This window comes from Giraffa tippelskirchi, chromosome 3, assembly GCF_054371585.1.
Source record: "Giraffa tippelskirchi isolate mGirTip1 chromosome 3, T2T-mGirTip1v1.2.pri, whole genome shotgun sequence".
Taxonomy (NCBI): domain Eukaryota; kingdom Metazoa; phylum Chordata; class Mammalia; order Artiodactyla; family Giraffidae; genus Giraffa; species Giraffa tippelskirchi.
In genome coordinates, this window is record NC_137277.1 from 68,636,458 (window position 1) to 68,655,030 (window position 18,573).

An 18,573-nucleotide genomic window follows, 5' to 3' on the forward strand; every position below is an offset into this window, starting at 1 on the left:
CTCCAGCAATTTCAGGGAACAAAGAAAACTGACAGACGAGCCCGAACAGTAACAGTCTATTTAGTCAGCTGCCATCAGCAGGGCTAAGACTGGCTGTTTCACACATCCTCTCTCTCTTCTACGATAATGCTTATTACATTGGAGGAAATGACAGGGTTTGTTCATAGGATATGCTCTTGATAAAAAAGAAAAGATATCAACTGAATCCACTCATAACTAATGTTATAACTAAGAGGAAGGCAAGAGAGTCAGGGACTTTGGCTCTTGATTTTTCATCTCCTTTAACTTGCAATCAAGCCCTCTGAAATACGTCTGTCACAGAGTATAAAAAAATAAAACTAATTTTTCTTGATTTATTCTGCTAATCTTCCCAATGCACTGTTTTTTCTTCATTCTAAAAAATGAGTATGTCAAATGGTGTTATCTTATATTTAAATACATTTTGTAACTTACATTGTTAAATTTTCTACTCAAAATGTATAACTGCCTTGAATTAGACAATAACTGTCATTCTTTTCCCCCTCTGCTAAGACTACCAGTCTTGTGCACATTTTGCCATTCTTACCATACTAGCAGGAGGAAAGCATTTTTCACACCTTAGGTGCTCTGTGAATGATCATTAGCACCCAGGAGAGTGGTACTGCTTTGAAGTTGACAAGTCAGACCTAGATTTGAAGGCCAGGCTCTGGCTACTAGATGGCAATGTTACAAGGCAGGTAAGTTTCTGAGCCTTTCTGGGTTTCTCCTTGGCTGTAAGTGGAACTCATAAAGCCTTCATACAGAGTAGACAAGGTTTGTGATAATGAATTTCAAATGCCTAGCAGGGATTCAATAATTGATTCAATAAAATCAGTTATTTCCACAAATGACCCAGAGCTAGCTTTGAGGTTTCTAAGGAAAAAGAATAAATGTAATCCATTAGCACTTTAGCTGAAAGTGGATTCACAGAGGACGGTGATCTAGCCTCAAGAGGAGAAATATTCCCAAACCTCACTAACTAACATATAGGGCCAAAGAGGCTGTATAATAAGTGACAGACTACCCTAACAAGGCCTCTGGAAGTCAGCAGGCTTTTTTCTCCGTGACTATCTCATATATTCTAGGAATTACAAAGTTCCAAACTCCTACGTTTTTTTAATGTCTTACATCCCTATAGGAAGGAACACTATTCAAGAATAAGAAATTATCCTGAGTACTTCGCAACATGTATACTGACACTCAACACTGACAATCAAATAAATAGTTAACTATTTATTATCGTTCCCCAACAGATGAGGAAAATATGGCGACAACTACTGAGCTTGAATAAAGCTCTAGTTTTTAGCGTACTCTCATAGCTCTAGTGTTTTAGTGTATTCTCATAGCTCTAGTTTTTAGTGTATTTTCATAGCTCTAGTGTTTTAGTGTATTCTCATGCATTGAAAATGGCGCAAGAGAAAATGTGTCTCTTTCCTTTACATGTCTATTTTGAGTTACTTCTATTTCATCTACCAGATATTACATTTCTTTTTGTTCTCTGATGTTACAGATCTTAAAAACGATCTTTTTAAGATTGAAAAAAACGTAGCAACTTGGCAAGTATGCTCATTGGTTGCTGACAAAAACTTTAGAAAAATGAAGATGAAGAGAAAAAAAGGACTCATTAATTTGAGCCTAGCAATTAGGAATCTTACACTACAATAAGCTAAGCTTATTTTTATATAACTTTTTCTTAATAGAGAATTAATGAGCTAAGAATCACAAAACAATACTCAAATGAAATAAGACAAACAGTATACTCAAAGAATTCTAAAATCTTTCTCATTTACTTATGACGTCCTTTGTGTCAGCCACATATTCCGGAAAAACTGGTCTTGGTGCTGCTGCCGCTGCCGCTGCATCACTTCAGTCATGTCCGACTCTGTGCGACCCCATAGACGGCAGCCCACGAGGCTCCCCCGTCCCTGGGATTCTCCAGGCAAGAATACTGGAGTGGGTTGCCATTTCCTTCTCCAATGCATGAAAGTGAAAAGTGAAAGTGAAGTCGCTCAGTTGTGTCCGACTCTTTGCGACCCCATGGACTGCAGCCTACCAGGCTCCTCCGTCCATGGGATTTTCCAGGCAAGAGTACTGGAGTGGGGTGCCATTGCCTTCTCCGAAAACTGGTCTTACTGTTCTCTAAACACACAGAGTATTTTCTTACCTCTGTGTCTTTGCCCATGCTAGTCTTTCTTTGCAATGCCCCTCCACCTTCCACCCCACATCCCTATCTTCTGAAATCCTACCCTTCTTTTAAAATCCAGCTCAGATGGTATCTCCTCATTAAGCCTCCCCTAATCTCTTTTCATGCCAGAAATTCTCCCCCCTCCACAGTAGCCACAGAGAAGGTAGACATAAATAAAGCACTAATGCTTGGTGAAGTCTTCTTAGGGGAGTAGTAACCCTATACTGCCAATATTAACTACCTCAGTATCAGCTTCTGAAACCAAATGAACAGCTCCAAGATCTCAAATCCGACTTAAGAGTACACAAGAGAATTTATACACAAGAGAATTTCAAATGCCTAACAGGGACAGGCATTTGAAATAAATGGCATAACACCATTTATGCCAGTACTGTATATTTTACAAAGGATTACACATTACACTATATACACGTGTAGGTATACACACAGGCACAACACACATTTTGCATAAATCAATGCTCTGCAATACACAAGCTATTTTAAAAAAAACTAAGCAAAAACAAGACAAAAAAATATACTGACAAAAGTAAACAGCTGTCCTAAATTCAAAGCCAAAGTCCCTATTCATTTCTAAAATCAAGAATTTAGTGTCGACAAGAACACTTGGGGTTTATTAGTCACTTGTCTGTTTAGGAAGCATTAGAACTGTTATTCACAGAAAAAGGAAACAATGATTATCTTAATTTTAAATCCACAACTGTGCAAATGTCTTTGGGAAGTCTAGTAAAGTAATAAACTAATCATATAGAACTATAATTCAATTGGGGCTTCCCAGATGGCGCTAGTGGTAAAGAACCTCCCTGACAATGCAGGAGACCTAAACGATGAGTGTTCAATCCCTGGGTTGGGAAGATCCCCTGGAAGAGGGCATGGCAACCCATTCCAGTATTTCTGCCTGGAGAATCCATGGACAGAGGAGTCTGGTGGGCTACAGTCCATAGGGTTGCAAAGAGTCAGACATGACTGAAGCGACTTAAAACGCACGCATAACTCAAGTATCTCCAGTGAATATAAAGGACTGGAAGGGTCGCATCTAACTTCAATCTAACACTGTGAGCTCCTAAAAAGAAATCCAAAACACTGTAACTGGATATAGAAATAATCAGCTTACATTTCAGATCAGGGGTATTGAGAATATCAGAAAGCATTATCAATACAGCCTAAAAAGAAAACACTATAGCTCCAATAGTCCATGAGATTCATGATCTCAGACTTCAATGTTCACCAGTGACCTCTGAAGCTAGACAAAAGAAAACCACGGCTTGAAAATGTGAGAACAGCCTGAGTCACAATGACATGGAAGGTCAATGGTGAGAAAGAGAGGCAGACATATTTTCTAATAACCCAGTAGCTGACTGATTACCTTTCCTGGCCACATGGTAGGTTTTGTACCTTCCTGCCTCTAAATCCTCCAATGGCACATGCCTTTTAGTAGTTTCTTTGTTTATCCAGTTTCCCTTCTAGAGGCAGAGTCACTAACAGATAAATCCACAGGGATCCTCTCTTACTCATTATTTTGAGATGCAACAGGAGAAAATATTTCACTAGTTAGCTCTTTCAATGGCCTTAGGTCATTTCAATAAGTTTTTTGAGTACTCTATGTGAGGTTAACCCATCTTAAACATTACTCCAGAGTTAACACTGAAGTAGATTACAAACATAAACATAATTTTTAAAAAGGCACTCATTTTGGACAACATTTTTCTTCTGTGAGAACCACTGTGTATAGCTAAAGCTTTTAGAATGCAAAGATATCTACTTATGGCCATTCATGATTTCATCTAACAGATTTTAAGTCCTACTAAGTACAAGGCATTATTATAAACTAAGTAAGAGTAGGGGATAGATAGATAAGAGCTCTATTTTCACCTAATGGGGAAGACCAGTAATAAATTAAAAACACATACATACTAGTTTCAGAAACGGGTAAGTGCTGTGAAAACAAACAAGCCATGCCAGGATAAAGAGCCTAAATGTGATGATGGGGTAACAGTACCTCTTTAGAGAGGGAAGCAGGGAACTCAAGAGGAGACTCTCGGCTACAAGCTGAAGCCGTGGGAAGATCTAGAGAGATCTATGAAGGGGCAACAATCAGCCAGTGCTGAGGCATCAATGAGTCTGACGTGTTCCAGGAACAGAAAGTCAGTCAGTGGAACTGGGACACTGTCAGAATGGGGAAGTGTGGACGCAGATGAAGTTAGAGAGTCGAGTCAGAGTCAGCTCGTGCAGGGTCTTAGGTGCCACAGGAAAAAGTGTAGATTTTATTCTAGGTACAGTAGACAGCCACTGGAAAGATTTAAGCAAGAAAAGGGATGTATGTTTTTAAAAGATTTACTCTGGCTTTGGTATAAATGAAAGATTATTGCAGGCAATCAGATGCTTAGCAAGAATAATCTGATTATGGAAATTTAGGGTAGTTAAACACAGCTTGTTTTCCTCAACAAGAAACTAAATAATGAATGGCTAAGAGTAACGACCTCTCTCCCCTGTCCAAGAAAAAGAGGAGCTGCCGGATCTGCTTCAGACTGGCCTTCAGAAAAGCATCAATCCAAATTAAGGAGCAGTCATTCTGAAACTAGTTCTGAGAGCCATAAGAAAAACATAGTTTTCTTGCTCAACTCACCTTACCACTCACAGGTCTAAAATCAGAAAGACAGCCTCAGCAGTGATACTCTAAAAGAGACTTTTAATTACAGTAAAGTTTTCATAACTTACAGCTACTAAAGTGTCACTTCTCTCAGATATTTAATATTAAAGAAATTAAACTTTAGTTCCTTTGAGTCCACTTGATAAGATGACTAATGATGTAAATAAAATTATAAAAGGAACAGTTTAACCAGTAAAGAGTTTTAAATCTGTAAGAAACACCTATTTACAAATCAACCTTTGATAAACTGACTGGATACCAAGCTCATCACTGTTGTTTCCTTCTAAGAATTTTCTGAGTATCCTAGTTCAAATTACTACAGATACTTCAAAGTGACCAAATTCTGTATCATTTTTCAGATTCCACAATTCACATTTTATCACTAGCTGATGGGACCATTCTTTTTTTTTTTTTTTTTCAGTTGAACTAGTAAGCAAACACTATTAGCATAAGAAAATATAACACATAATCATACCTCTACTTTAATTCTCTTCGGGGATAATTCATCTCTCTCTCCACATTTTGACCTGAGGGGAATGAGGGAGAGAGAAAAATTTGAGAAGGTAATAAATTCTTTCTAAAGGCATCTAAATCTATAAACTTCCACCAAAACAAATAACTCTGGAAACCTGCCACCAGAAATAAGACATTCATAATGAACATTAAATAATGAAAAAGAGACTTTTCATCATTTCTAAGTTAACAGTGGGGAAAGAGACAAACACAACTACCTTATATATTTTAAAAGGCCACTACCTAAGAATGCCTAACACAGAAAATACTCAGTATTAATGAGTACCACAAAATGAAAAAGGGAAAAAAATCGAGGACTGTATTCTATGAGATCCTTCATGAATCAGTACAATTTAGAATAAAATGACAATAATGATCATTTAAGATGAATGCTTAAGGCTACATGAGATTAAAGTGCATTTTGTCTACCTATCAGAACTATACATGCATCTTCCCTTGATCTTTAGGTATCCCTCTGCTGGGAATCTATCCTACAGAAGCACAAACACAAACATCAAATATAACTGCCAATTCAACTATGGCAAGTCATAAATTTTTAAGTTATACCTCAACCAAAAGATGTTAAAATGTGGAAAAACACATCTCAGAATGAACAAAATATGTATGAGATTACTGTGGTATTACTTATAATGACAAAAGACTAGAGACAACTCATGTGTCCATCAAGGGACTAGTTAAATGAATCATGGTAGACCCACATAATGCAGTTTCCTGCAGCTGTTAAAGAAAAAAAAAAATCAGTGACAAAGATGTGTCTGTACTAATACAGCAAGATCTCTAAGACATGTTAAACTAAGAATGAAATACCACATAATGTAGACACATGCTACTTCTTGTTTTTTCCAAAAAAAAGAGAAAAGGTATAAGTGAGAAAGACATGCCCATAGACAAACACGAGAAGGATGAAAAAGAAACTAATAAAAACTACTAACAATGAGAAGAGGAACAGAGTAAAAAGACAGAAATGAGAGCGCAACTTTTGGCATTAGCTTTTTACTTAGTTTCAACTTACAATGTGAAAGTCTTATGTATTTTAAAATGATTTAACTTAAAATATACAAATGTAAATAAATACTATAAAAAATAAAAACTGTTGAAAGCAGTGGCTTCTGGGTCTTAGTATTCAGAAGGAAGGGGGAGCAGGGTAATTGCTTTGTAATAAGCCTTGTATACTATAAGACTTCATATATCATGTACATGTACTACTCTGATTAAATAAAATTATTTATGTAAATGTCAGAAAGAAAATTTTGTATAATACAGTGAAGAAAATGTTACAAAAATCAGCTCTTGAACATTCAACTCAAAAAAAAAAAACTTGTAAATAATCCTCTAATGTTGCTGAATATTCTTACCCTGATCATTTATTTTGCATAATTTTACTTGTTGCTGATTTCTAAGTATGTGGGCTCTTGATAGAACAGGTGACAAAGCCGCTATGAGTTAGGGAAAATAATGGTGATGAAAGCAAGTGCCTGTCTAGGTGACTTTCAAGTTTGAACACGCACAAGAATCATAGCAGCTGCTTGTGAGAGTCTGGGCTCCAAGGTTCTGTCCCCAGAGACTGTGATTTATTAGAGCTGGGAAGGGCGCTCAAGACGTGGTTTTTTCAACATACACTCAATCACGCTAATTCATCTCCTCACAGAAGCAGTGGCAAGCACAACTGATGGTGCATTGGAAATCAGGGTCCATATGAAGCCAAGTGAACAAAATCAAAATGTTCCTCTATCTACAGACAATGCTTAGATTTTAAGTGAGGATAAGATGAAGAATACATTATATGTATGTTTACATTAAGTTTAAAATCACCACTGCTTTTCAACATGAGGTTTTTTCTTTCAAACACATATTCCATACTTCACTCACTAGTAACCTAGTATTTTCCAATTTTCCTTTGCATACTGGGTAATGAAGTCTTTATCTCTTTAGCTAATCTCATCAGATGGCAAAGTGAAGTTGCTCAATCGTGTCCAACTCTTTCTGACCACATGGAACTGGAGCCCGCCAGGCTCCTCCCTCCATGGGATTCTCTAGGCAAGGATACTGGAGTGGGGTGGCCATTTCCTTCTCCAGGGGATCTTCCCAACTGAGGGATCCACCCCAGGTCCCCCGCACTGAAGGCAGACTCTACCATCTGAGCCACCAGGGAAGCCCCTCAGATTGGCAAACACTTTGCCAAAGAAAACACATTCCTTTCAGAGAGAGTTCAAAAAGTTCATGTAGTTTGTATAATATACAAATAAGTCTATAAACACTGCTTAACTAAATCCTTTCATCACACTCAAAACCAAAGCATCAATGTGAGAGAAGAATGTTGAGAACCACTACCAGAGCAATGCTATAGTGCTAGGGAACTATCTTTCAAAAGACAATAAAAGAGTAATCCTCTTTTATTAACAAATTAACAAAAACCACTTCAGCAACAATGTTTTGAAAATTCACTTCACTGTTGATAGAATTATTACACTTCTACCTTTCTCAAATATACTCTATCGATGGATTGTGTTTCAAGCTCTACTTTATCAAACTGCAAAAATACTGTCAGTTAAACACTTACTTGGTGGTTCTGTAAGTATATTTATAGGTTACTTCTCGAGAAATCTGCCTGGCCAGGGCAAAAAGTTCATCTCTTCTTGTCAGCAGGGCATTATCCTTTACACAGAGCTGAGCAGCCGCTTCATTAACGGTGAGCTGCATTTCAAAATAAAGTTTCAAAAGTTATAAGCATTTTTATTTCATCAATATAGAAAATGTTTCACTTAAGACATGAAAGTGTCACATCATTATATAAGTCATAATTTATGAAAATCAGGATAGCCTTTACTCTTAATTAGTCCTACTGCCCAATTTCAGAAGGAAATCAGGTCACCTACACCTCTCAGAACTCAAACTAATCAAAACAGTCATCTTGGTTTTATTTATTTATATGTTTTATTTATTTTTAAGTAGAAGAATTTTGGGAAAATAAGAAAAATAAAAAGTTTAAAAATGGTCTGCATCTTTTTTTGCTTATGAGAAAGCAAGGGATCTGATTATATGATATGGTGATAATATTTCCTTAACTAAAACTGCATATATCTCAAAAAATATACAAGCAGTTCATGCAGCTGAACACCAGAAAAATAAACAACCCAATCAAAAGATAGGCCAAAGAACTAAACAGACATTTCTCCAAAGAAGACATACAGATGGCTAACAAACACATGAAAAGATACTCAACATCACTCAATATCAGAGAAATGCAAATCAAAACCACAGTGAGGTACCATCTCACACCAGTCAGAATGTCTGCTATCAAAAAGTCTACAAACAATAAATGTTGGAGAGGGTGTAGAGAAAAGGGAACCCTCTTACACTGTTGGTGGGAATGCAAACTAGTACAGCCACTATGGAGAACAGTGCGGAGATTCCTTAAAAAACTGGAAATAGAACTGCTATACAATCCAGCAATCCCACTGCTGGGCATACACACTGAGGAAACCAGAATTGAAAGAGACACGTGTACCCCAATGTTCATCACAGCACTGTTTATAATAGCCAGGACACAGAAGCAACCTAGATGTCCACTGGCAGATGAATGGATAAGAAAGCTGTGGTACATATACACAATGGAATATTACTCAGCTTTTAAAAAGAATGCATTTTAGTCAGCTCTAATGAGGTAGATGAAATTGCATCCAGTTCTAATGAGGTGGATGAAACTTACTACAGAGTTAAGTAAGTTAGAAAGAAAAACACCAATACAGTATATTAACGCATATATACGGAATTTAGAAAGATAGTAACGACGACCCTATATATGAGACAGCAAAAGAGACACAGATGTAAAGAATAGACTTTTGGACTGTGGGAGAAGGTGAGGGTGGGATGAGTTGAGAGAACAGCATTGAAACGTGTATATTAACCTATGTGAAACAGATGACTAGTTCAAGTTCGATGCATCAGACAGGGCACTCAAAGCCAACGCACTGGGACAACCCAGAGGGATGGGAGGGGGGTTTGGGACGGTGGGACACATGTACACCTGTGGCTGATTCATGTCAATGTATGGCAAAAACCTCCACAATATTGTAAAGTAATTAGCCTCCAATTAAATAAATAAATTAATTTACAAAGCTGAATACACATGGTCTGATAGATATTTTTAAATGTGAACTGACATGAAAATTCTTAGGAAGGAATAAAAATTAAATGATATTCATTAAATATTTATAAAATCACTCAGTAAAAGATAATAAAAAGTATTACCACACATGAGGGCTAAAAAGGAAAAACAAGGTCTTGGAGTTACCAAATCTCTAAGATTCACATTGTTGTTGTTCAGTTACTAAGCTGTGTCTCTCTGTGACCCCATGAACTGCAGCATACCACGCTTCCTTGTCCTTCACTATCTCCTCGAGTTTGTTCAAACTCATGTCCACTGAGTCAGTGATGCCATCCAACCATCTCATCTTCTGTCATCCCCTTCTCCGCTTGCCCTCAATCTTTTCCAGTATCCGGGTCTTTCCAATGAGTCGACTCTTTGCATCAGGTGGCCAAAGTGTTAGAGCTTTGGCATCAGTCCTTCCAGTGAATGTTCAGGGTTGATTTCCTTTAGGATTGACTGGTTTGATCTCCTTGTTGTCTAAGGGACTCTGAAGAGACTTCTCTAGCACCACAGTTCAAAAGCATCAATTCTTCTTTATGGTCCAACTCTCACATCCGTACATGACTACTGGGAAAACCACTGGTTTAACTACACGGACCTTTGTTGGCAAAGTGATGTCTCTGTTTTTTAATACGCTGTCTAGGTTTGTCATAGCTTTTCTTCCAAGGAGCAAATGTGTTTTAATTTCATGTAATTCTATTCTTTTATCTAAGTGTTAAATATTGCCAATATAGAGTTGCTCATTGACCAAACACCAGTTCTAAAAATTTAAGTATCAAATGTTATCCTAAACTCTAAGTCTATAATTTGCTTAATAGACTAGAAAATGTTTTTCATAGAATTTTGTCAATTTAAATAGATGTAAGAAACTGCCAAGGGGTACATCAGACTCTTTTAAAAAGCAAGAAACCCATTCCAGGCATGACTGACAGAAAATTGACGGGATTTGAAGGCATAGGAGGAGTCTGCTCCATCACTTATCAGCTGTGTAATTTTGGACATGTAAAAACTTCTCAGAGCCTCAGTTTTCTCTGAGGCAAAATAGGATAATATCACTACCTCCAAGGACTCTAACAAGAAATGAGACGACACACTTGCCACAAAGTTGTTTTAGTATCAATTCTCATTTTCCTTTGATAAGGAATCAGGCATTTACTCTTCCTCCCTACCCAGACATCCCACTTTATTCACAATAATTTTTTTTAAAAAGTTTTGAAAATACAGAGAAGCAAAAGAAAACAAATGCAACATGCATCCCATCCAGAATGACTATTAATATTTTTATGCATATTATTCCAATATTCCTTTGTGTACATACATGTGAATACAGGTGTGTAACCTCCTTTCTTTCACTTAACATATGCTGCATTTTTACTTTTTCATATGTTAAGGCAGAGACTTGGCTTGCCAGTAACTGGCATGGGTTGTGAGCTTAATAAATATTGACTGACTAATGAATGTATTTAAGTATTCTTTATATTGTTATTTTTACTACCTAGACACACAAATCACTGCAGATGGTGACTGCAGCCATGAAATTAAAAGACGCTTACTCCTTGGAAGGAAAGTTATAACCAACCTAGACAGCATATTAAAAAACAGAGATATTACTTTGCCAACAAAGGTCTGTCTAGTCAAAGCTACGGTTTTTTCAGTAGTCATGTATGGATGTGAGAGTTGGGCCATAAAGAAAGCTGAGCACCAAGGAACTGATGCTTTTGAACTGTGGTGCTGGAGAAGACTCTTGAGAGTCCCTTGGACTGCAAGGAGATCCAATCAGTCCATCCTAAAGGAAATCAGTCCTGAATATTCATTGGAAGGACTAACGCTGAAGCTGAAATTCCAATACTTTGGCCACCTGATGCGAAGAACTGACTCATTTGAAAAGACCCTGATGCTGGGAAAGACTGAAGGCAGAAGGAGAAGGGGTCGACAGAGGATGAGATGGTTGGATGGTATCACCAACTCGATGGACATGAGTTTGAGTAAGCTCCGGGAGTTGGCGATGGACAGGGAAGCCTGGTGTGCTACAATCCATGGGGTCACAAAGAGTCAGACATGACTGAGTGACTGAACTGAACTGAATGCTTATAATATGGCTACTGGCAATTAAGGCCAGGTTTCTTATTTTAAACCCATGGCTGAATATAAAAGCATAATAGGAAGAAATTATTTTCAGCCTTCTCCCTCCCCTCCTAAAGAATCATCAGTAGATCAATTTCTTCCCTAAGTGCTTTTGATAAGCACAATGTTACAGGAGCATAAAGTAAAATATACTTCAAAGAATAATTTCCTAAATAAATTAACTTCAATTGCAGCTTAGTGGTAGCTACAATGACCTTTAAATATCCTTTCGAGTTGCTTGTTATGTAGCTGGTTCTTTTTTGTGCTCTTAAACCTAAGTAAGTATGGATGGAGAAATTCTGATTGTCAGTAAGATATTTTAATTGACAACATTTCAGAGGTATCAGCTCATGCACAACCATAGATAATAACTTTTCAACATAAATTAAAAACAGTGTTCCAGTATTCCTTCCATCATCCTACCAGAAACCAAGAAAAACAAGCAGAACGCAATCTCTGTAACTGAATTCAGGCTCTAACAGACCAAAAAACTATACTGAACCCCCCAGGCCCTCAGAGAGCCATCTGGCAGAAAAACTGAGGCTAGAGAAATAACCGTAGCTTACTCCAAGTTGTAATATGAAGCCAATTCATCAAGCTTTCCCCTCAAAAATGTATTTTCCGTAAGTATCTTCTAGATTTCATAATCCTAGTTGCTAATAATTAAATCAATAACTATTATGATGTATTTTAAAAAGAAAAATTCTCCAAAACCGGTAGTCAGTCACTGCAGCACCAAGCTAGCTTTTTAAAAGTTCTAAGTTTCTAATTTTGTTAAAAGTATAAAATAAGATAGTCTCCCCTCACTGGTTTACTTACTTCCTCCACTTCCTCCTTTCATAGCTAAAAATACCAATATTCCATTCATATCTTTGTGAAAAGATTTCTTAGTTAGCCTTCTATTATTTATAACTAGATTTTAAAACTGTCTTTGCTGGCAGTTAAAATGATAATCTTTAACAATCAAATGATTGTGACTTTCAATTAAACTTCACATAAGTGTTAACATAAAACTACGACATGAAGGCTATGTTACAGGGAGGCTCAGAGGGCAAGACTTCCATTTCCAGCACAGGGAGGGCTATGTACTATGCCTGGCCCTTCTCACATTTCTCACAGGAAAAATGTTGGCTAAAATAGAAAGAAAAAATATCTTTACATTAATAAGCCAGTAAGAACTACTGAGGCCAAAATGAATGAAGACAGTATCTCAAAAGAGTAAGTTGAGGACGGATGCTAAAACCAGATGAACTTGAGCTTCAGTCTTCACAGCCTTGTTAGGCTGGTGAGCATGTGGAGAGAGTAAGAGAAAAACCCCAGAATCCATCAAAGGAGAGGCTAAAGAATCAAAAACCTTTCCACCATAAAGGTGAAAAATAATACGAAAGTACTACAGCCAAATGTAAGACAGAATCAGAAATATACCTGTACATGGTCCCCCCGTCCCCCCAGGGAAATGCAAGGAGAATTACCTGTCTTGAACCTTATTACTAATTGGGAGAGAATTTCATGAAAGAGAAAGCTCTTCACATGGATTTTCAGCTCTAATCCACACTAACAGCCTGAGAATTTACTTTCATGGCGCTCCAGAGTTGTAGTGTGTGGAGTACAGGTGCCTGGTAGAAGCAAAACAAAAAACCTCTAGGAGAGTCCATTTTCTTGCTAGCTCTCAAAACATTCCCACAGTTTCAAGAAATATGAGTTCATAGATAGAAATCATTAAACAGTCAAAGAAAGAAGGAATCAAAAGTAAAAACCAGCAGAAACAGACCCTCAAGGACTTCATTTAAAGAGATAAAAGGAGTTAAAAATATGAATAAAAGAGTAACATAGTAAAAATGACCAAGAAAAACTGAGAATTCAGAAGGAGAGAAGAATTAAGGAGGAAGAAGAATTGGGGCATAGGAAAAAAAGACTTCTTAAAGCAGACAATAGTCACATAACCACTGGTTTCTAAACACAATGAAAGGCCAAGGAAATGATACCTTTGATTATGAACAGAAAGTAAATGACAATATAGAATATGATACCCAAAATAAGTAGCAATTAAGAATGAAGGCAAAGCTAGTGGTGGAGGTGATGCAATTCCAAATGAGCTACTTCAAATTCTAAAAGATGATGCTGTTAAAGTGCTGCATTCAATATGCCAGCAAATTTTGAAAACTCAGCAGTGGCCACAGGACTGGTTAAGTTTTCATTCCAATCCCAAAAAAAGGCAATGCCAAAGAATGGTCAAACTACTGTGCAACTGTGCTCATCTTCACGTGCTAGTAAGGTAATGCTCAAAATCCTTCAAGCCAGGCTTTAGCAGTATGTGAACGGAAAACTTCCAGATGTACAAGCTGGATTTAGAAAAGGCAGCAGAACCACAGATCAAATTGGCAGCATCTGCTGGATCACAGAAAAAAGCAAGGGAATTACAGAAAAACATCTTCTGCTTCACTGACTATGCTTAAAGCCTTTGACTGTGTGGATCACAACAAACTGTGGGAAATCCTTAAAGAGATTCGAATACCAGACCACTTTATCTGTCTCCTCAGAAATCTGTATGCAGGTCAAGAAACAACAGTTAGAACTGGACATGGAACAACAGACTGGTTCAAAATTGGAAAAGGAGTACGTCAAGGCTGTATATTGTCACCCTGCTCATTTAACTTATATGCAGAATACATCATGTGAAATGCCAGGCGAGATGAAGCACAAGCTGGAATCAAGATTGCTGGGAGAAATAGAAATAATCTTAGATATGCAGATGACATCACCCTTATGGCAGGAAAGCAAAGAAGAACTAAAGAGCCTCTTGATGAAAGTGAAACAGGAGAGTGAAAAAGTTGGCTTAAAACTCAATATTCAAAAAACTAAGATCATGGCATCTGGCCCATCACTTCATGGCAAATTGATGGGGGAACAATGGAAACAGTGACAGACTTTATTTTTGAGGGCTCCAAAATCACTGCAGATGGTGACTCCAGCCATGAAATTAAAAGACACGTCTTCCTTGGAAGGAAAGCTATGACCATCCTAGATAGCATATTAAAAAGCAGAGATATTACTTTGCCAACAAAAGTCCATCTAGTCAAAGCTATGGTTTTTCCAGTAGTCATGTATGGATGTGAGAGTTAGACTATAAAGAAAGCTGAGCGCCGAAGAATTGATGCTTTTGAACTGTGGTGTTGGACAAGACTCTTGAGAGTCCCTTGGACTGCAAGGAGATCCAACCAGTCCATCCCAAAGGAAATCAGTCCTGAATATTCATTGGAAGGACTGATGCTGAAGCTGAAACTCCCAGTATTTTGGCCACTTGCTGTGAAGAACTGACTCATTGGAAAAGACCCTGATGCTGGGAAAGACTGAAGGCAGGAGGAGAAGGGGTCGACAAAGGATGAGATGGTTGGATGGCATCACTGACCCTATGGACATGAGTTTGAGTAAGCTCCAGAAGTTGGTGATAGACAGGGAAGGCTGGTGTGCTGCAATCCATGAGGTCGCAAAGAGTTGGACTTGACTGAGTGACTGAACTGAACTGAGAAAAGCTTTTGTATACATATATATAAATATGTACAACAAATATATTTTAGAAAACTTACACATTTTTGCCTAACTAAAAAATTACAACATTTTGATTCCACTTGTTTGACTCAGTATGAATAGAATGCTAGATTTCTAATTAACAAATAGATATGCAACAAAGGTTTACTGTATAGCATAGGGAACTATAGTCAATATCTCATAATAACTTACAATGGAAAAAATTTCAATAATAATATATCTGTATTTGTACAACCAAATCACCTTGTGTTGTACCTGAATCATTATAAGTCAACTATACTTTAATAAAAATATATATATATTAAAAATATCAAGGTGCACAGTCTGGAAATGGGGCAGATGATTTGTAATAAGGAAATACTCTTGAAAATATGCTGCCTCAGATGTATATCCATCAATATCTCAGTACTAATATAGCCAATATCCTCCTCTTCTACCCAAACTTATTGCCACATTTCAAGTGAGATTTATCTGTTTTCAACCCAAGAATATAAATTGCTTTACTATTAAAAAAAAAAAAAAAAGCTTGCTCCTTGGAAGGAAAGCTATGACAAATCTAGACAGTGCATTAAAAAGCAAAGACATCACTTTGCCGACAAAGGTTTGTATAGTCAAAGCTATAGTTTTTCCAGTAGTCATGTACAGATGTGAGGGTTGGATCGTAAAGAAGGCTGAGCACCAAACAACTGATGTGTTCAAATTGTGGTGCTGGAGAAGACTCTTAAAGAGTCCCTTGGACAGCAAGGAGATCAAACCAGTCAATCCTAATGGAAATCAACCCTGAATATTCATTGGAAGGACTGATGCTAAAGCTGAAGCTCCAATACTCTGGCCAACTGATGAAAAGAGCTGACTCACTGGAAAAGATTCTGATGCTGGGAAAGACTGAGGGCAGGAGGAGAAGGGGGCAACAGGGGATGAAGTGGCTGGAGGGAATCACTGACTCAATGGACATGAGTCTGAGCGAACTGCAGGAGATGGTGACAGACAGGGAAGCCTGGCATGCTGCAGTGCACAGGGCTGCAAAGAGTTGAACACAACTTAGCGACTGAACAACAATAACAACAAAAATGAGGGCAGAATGAAGGTATTTTCCAATAGGGTGGGGAAGGAGAGAGTTTGCCTACAGAAGGCCTTCATTAAGAAAATTCTAGATATGCACTTCAGGCTAAAGGACACTAGTTCTAGATGGTAAATGTGAGATATAAAAAAGGGGAAGGGAAGAAATACAAAATAAAGGAAATAAATTCAAAACATCAGTCACTGTAATAAATTTAAATGGACCAAATATTTCCATTAAAAGACAAAGAATATAAGACAGGATTTTTTAAAAACCCAACTATCGGTATTTACAAGAGATATATTGAAAAGATACATTCAGAAAAACCAAAAGTAAAAGGATGGAAAAAAGTAGTAACAAGCAATTACTAACAAAAAGAAAGCACATGTATTAATATGAACACAAAAAATTTTTAAAAAGCAAAATACATTATTAAAAATCAATAAGGCCACTACATAATTCAAAGAGAAATAGACAACTCCACAATCAAAGTAGGTGATTTTAACACACGACTCAGTTACTGATAGAGCAAGCCGACAAAATAATAAAAAATTCAGTCTACAGAAGGTTTGAATAACAGACCTAATAAGCTTGTTAAAACAAACACATACAGAACACTCTAACAACAACTGCAGAAGCACATTTAAAACACTGACCACATACTGGGCCATAACTAACATCTTAACATATTTTAAAAGGCTGACATCATGCAAACCATGTTCTCTGATCACAATGTAATTCAGTTAGAAATCATTAGGAAAAAGAACTAAGGAAAAACCTCTCATATTAGGAAATGAAAAAAAAAACCTTAATAATTTGTAAACAGAAAGCATAAATAAAAAAGAGAAATAATCAGAATTGAAACCTTTGGGACTAATGCTAATTCAACACATAGTGAGAATTCATGGCCTTAATTGCTTACATTAGAAAAGAACAGCTGAATATTAATGAACTCAGGATAAAATGTAAGTTAGAACAATAAACTATAGGAAAGCAGATGTAAACAAACACAACATAACTACGAAGATCAATTAAGCCAAAAGTGCTTCCTAATAAAGAAGTTGGAAAGCTTTTCTGTAAAAGGTCAGATAGTAATATTTTAGGCTTTATAGGTCAGTCTGTGTTACAACAACCCAACCCTACACTGTAGCTCAAAAGCAGCCACAGATAATACGAAAACAGAAAGGCATGTCTGTATTCCAAAGAAAGTTATCTGCAAAATCAGGAAGTGGGCAAAATTTTGCCCACAGGCTTCAGTCTGCAGATCCCTGAAAAGATTAATATAACTGACAAATCTCTGGCAAGACTGATCAGGGGAAAAGACACAAAGGTACAAACAATATTAGGTCTTAAAAACTATAAACTATCCCAGTAAGTTTGAACACTTAGATGAAATGGACAAATTCTCAGAAAAAATGTGACTTATCAAAAGTGATTCAAGAAGTGACACTAACCTAATAGCCCTATAATCTACTTTTTAAAATGATCAATAGGAAACATCCAGCATTTCTTTCAAGTATATGTTGAAATTGTTCCACTCAAGCTGAGAGTTCAGAATAAAGCATTATAACTACCAGTAGTATGTTCAGGTCTATCAGGTTCCCTGATTTGACAATCCCCCTCTCTCAAAACTCAAACTGTCGGGCTTCTCTGACACCCTCAGCCTTGCCTTCTCAACATTACAGTGGTAGCGGACCTAAACCTGGCCCCACACGTATTCCATGGGCCTAGGTCCTTGTGTCTGAAATCTCCTTAGCACTCCAGTTTCTACAGCATTTCCATGATATCTACAACTTGTCCATTGACTCTACCTTCTCCTCTTTTTCTCCTTCCTGTCTTCAAGTGCCACAGCTCTCTGGTTGGAAGTTGCTATCTGCTGACAAACATTCTCTGTAATGCCGACTTGTCTGTGTGCTTCTACCTCTGAATATTACAAGCCCCTACATTCTCTACGGCCTTGCTCTTCTCAGCTTTCACTTTCTCTCTCTTCATCCATTCACTGCATTAAGACTTGAGGCACTCTGCTTACCTAGTTTACCGCATACTCTACCAACACATCTGGACAGATGGAACTCTGCCTGCCTGGCCCTCTTTGTAATCCTGCTCCTGGGTTTGTCCCTTAGCACCTGCCCCACACCAGTTAACTAGTGTGGTTCTCGGCCTCAGCCTCTTGCATTATTATGTTCATGGTCTGACTCCTATCATCAGGCCATACCTAGCCATGTCCTAAGACTATCACTGATTCTCTAGCTTTAAAAAATGTGTCTGTAACAATGATTCATTCT

At 37.4% G+C, this 18,573-nt stretch overlaps 1 protein-coding gene across 3 annotated transcripts in view; it reads right to left on the bottom strand.

The window, feature by feature from the left end:
* Positions 1–18,573, bottom strand: part of NAB1 (NGFI-A binding protein 1) — a 50,636-nt gene that overhangs the window by 15,386 nt on the left and 16,677 nt on the right. For all 3 annotated transcript variants that reach the window (XM_081581208.1, XM_081581207.1, XM_081581206.1), the window contains exons 3-4: positions 7,966–8,099; positions 5,347–5,398 (exon numbers count right to left, since the gene is read on the bottom strand). In XM_081581208.1, coding sequence (XP_081437334.1) covers positions 5,347–5,398; positions 7,966–8,099 — 186 coding nt within the window. The remainder of the gene's footprint in view (positions 1–5,346; positions 5,399–7,965; positions 8,100–18,573) is intronic.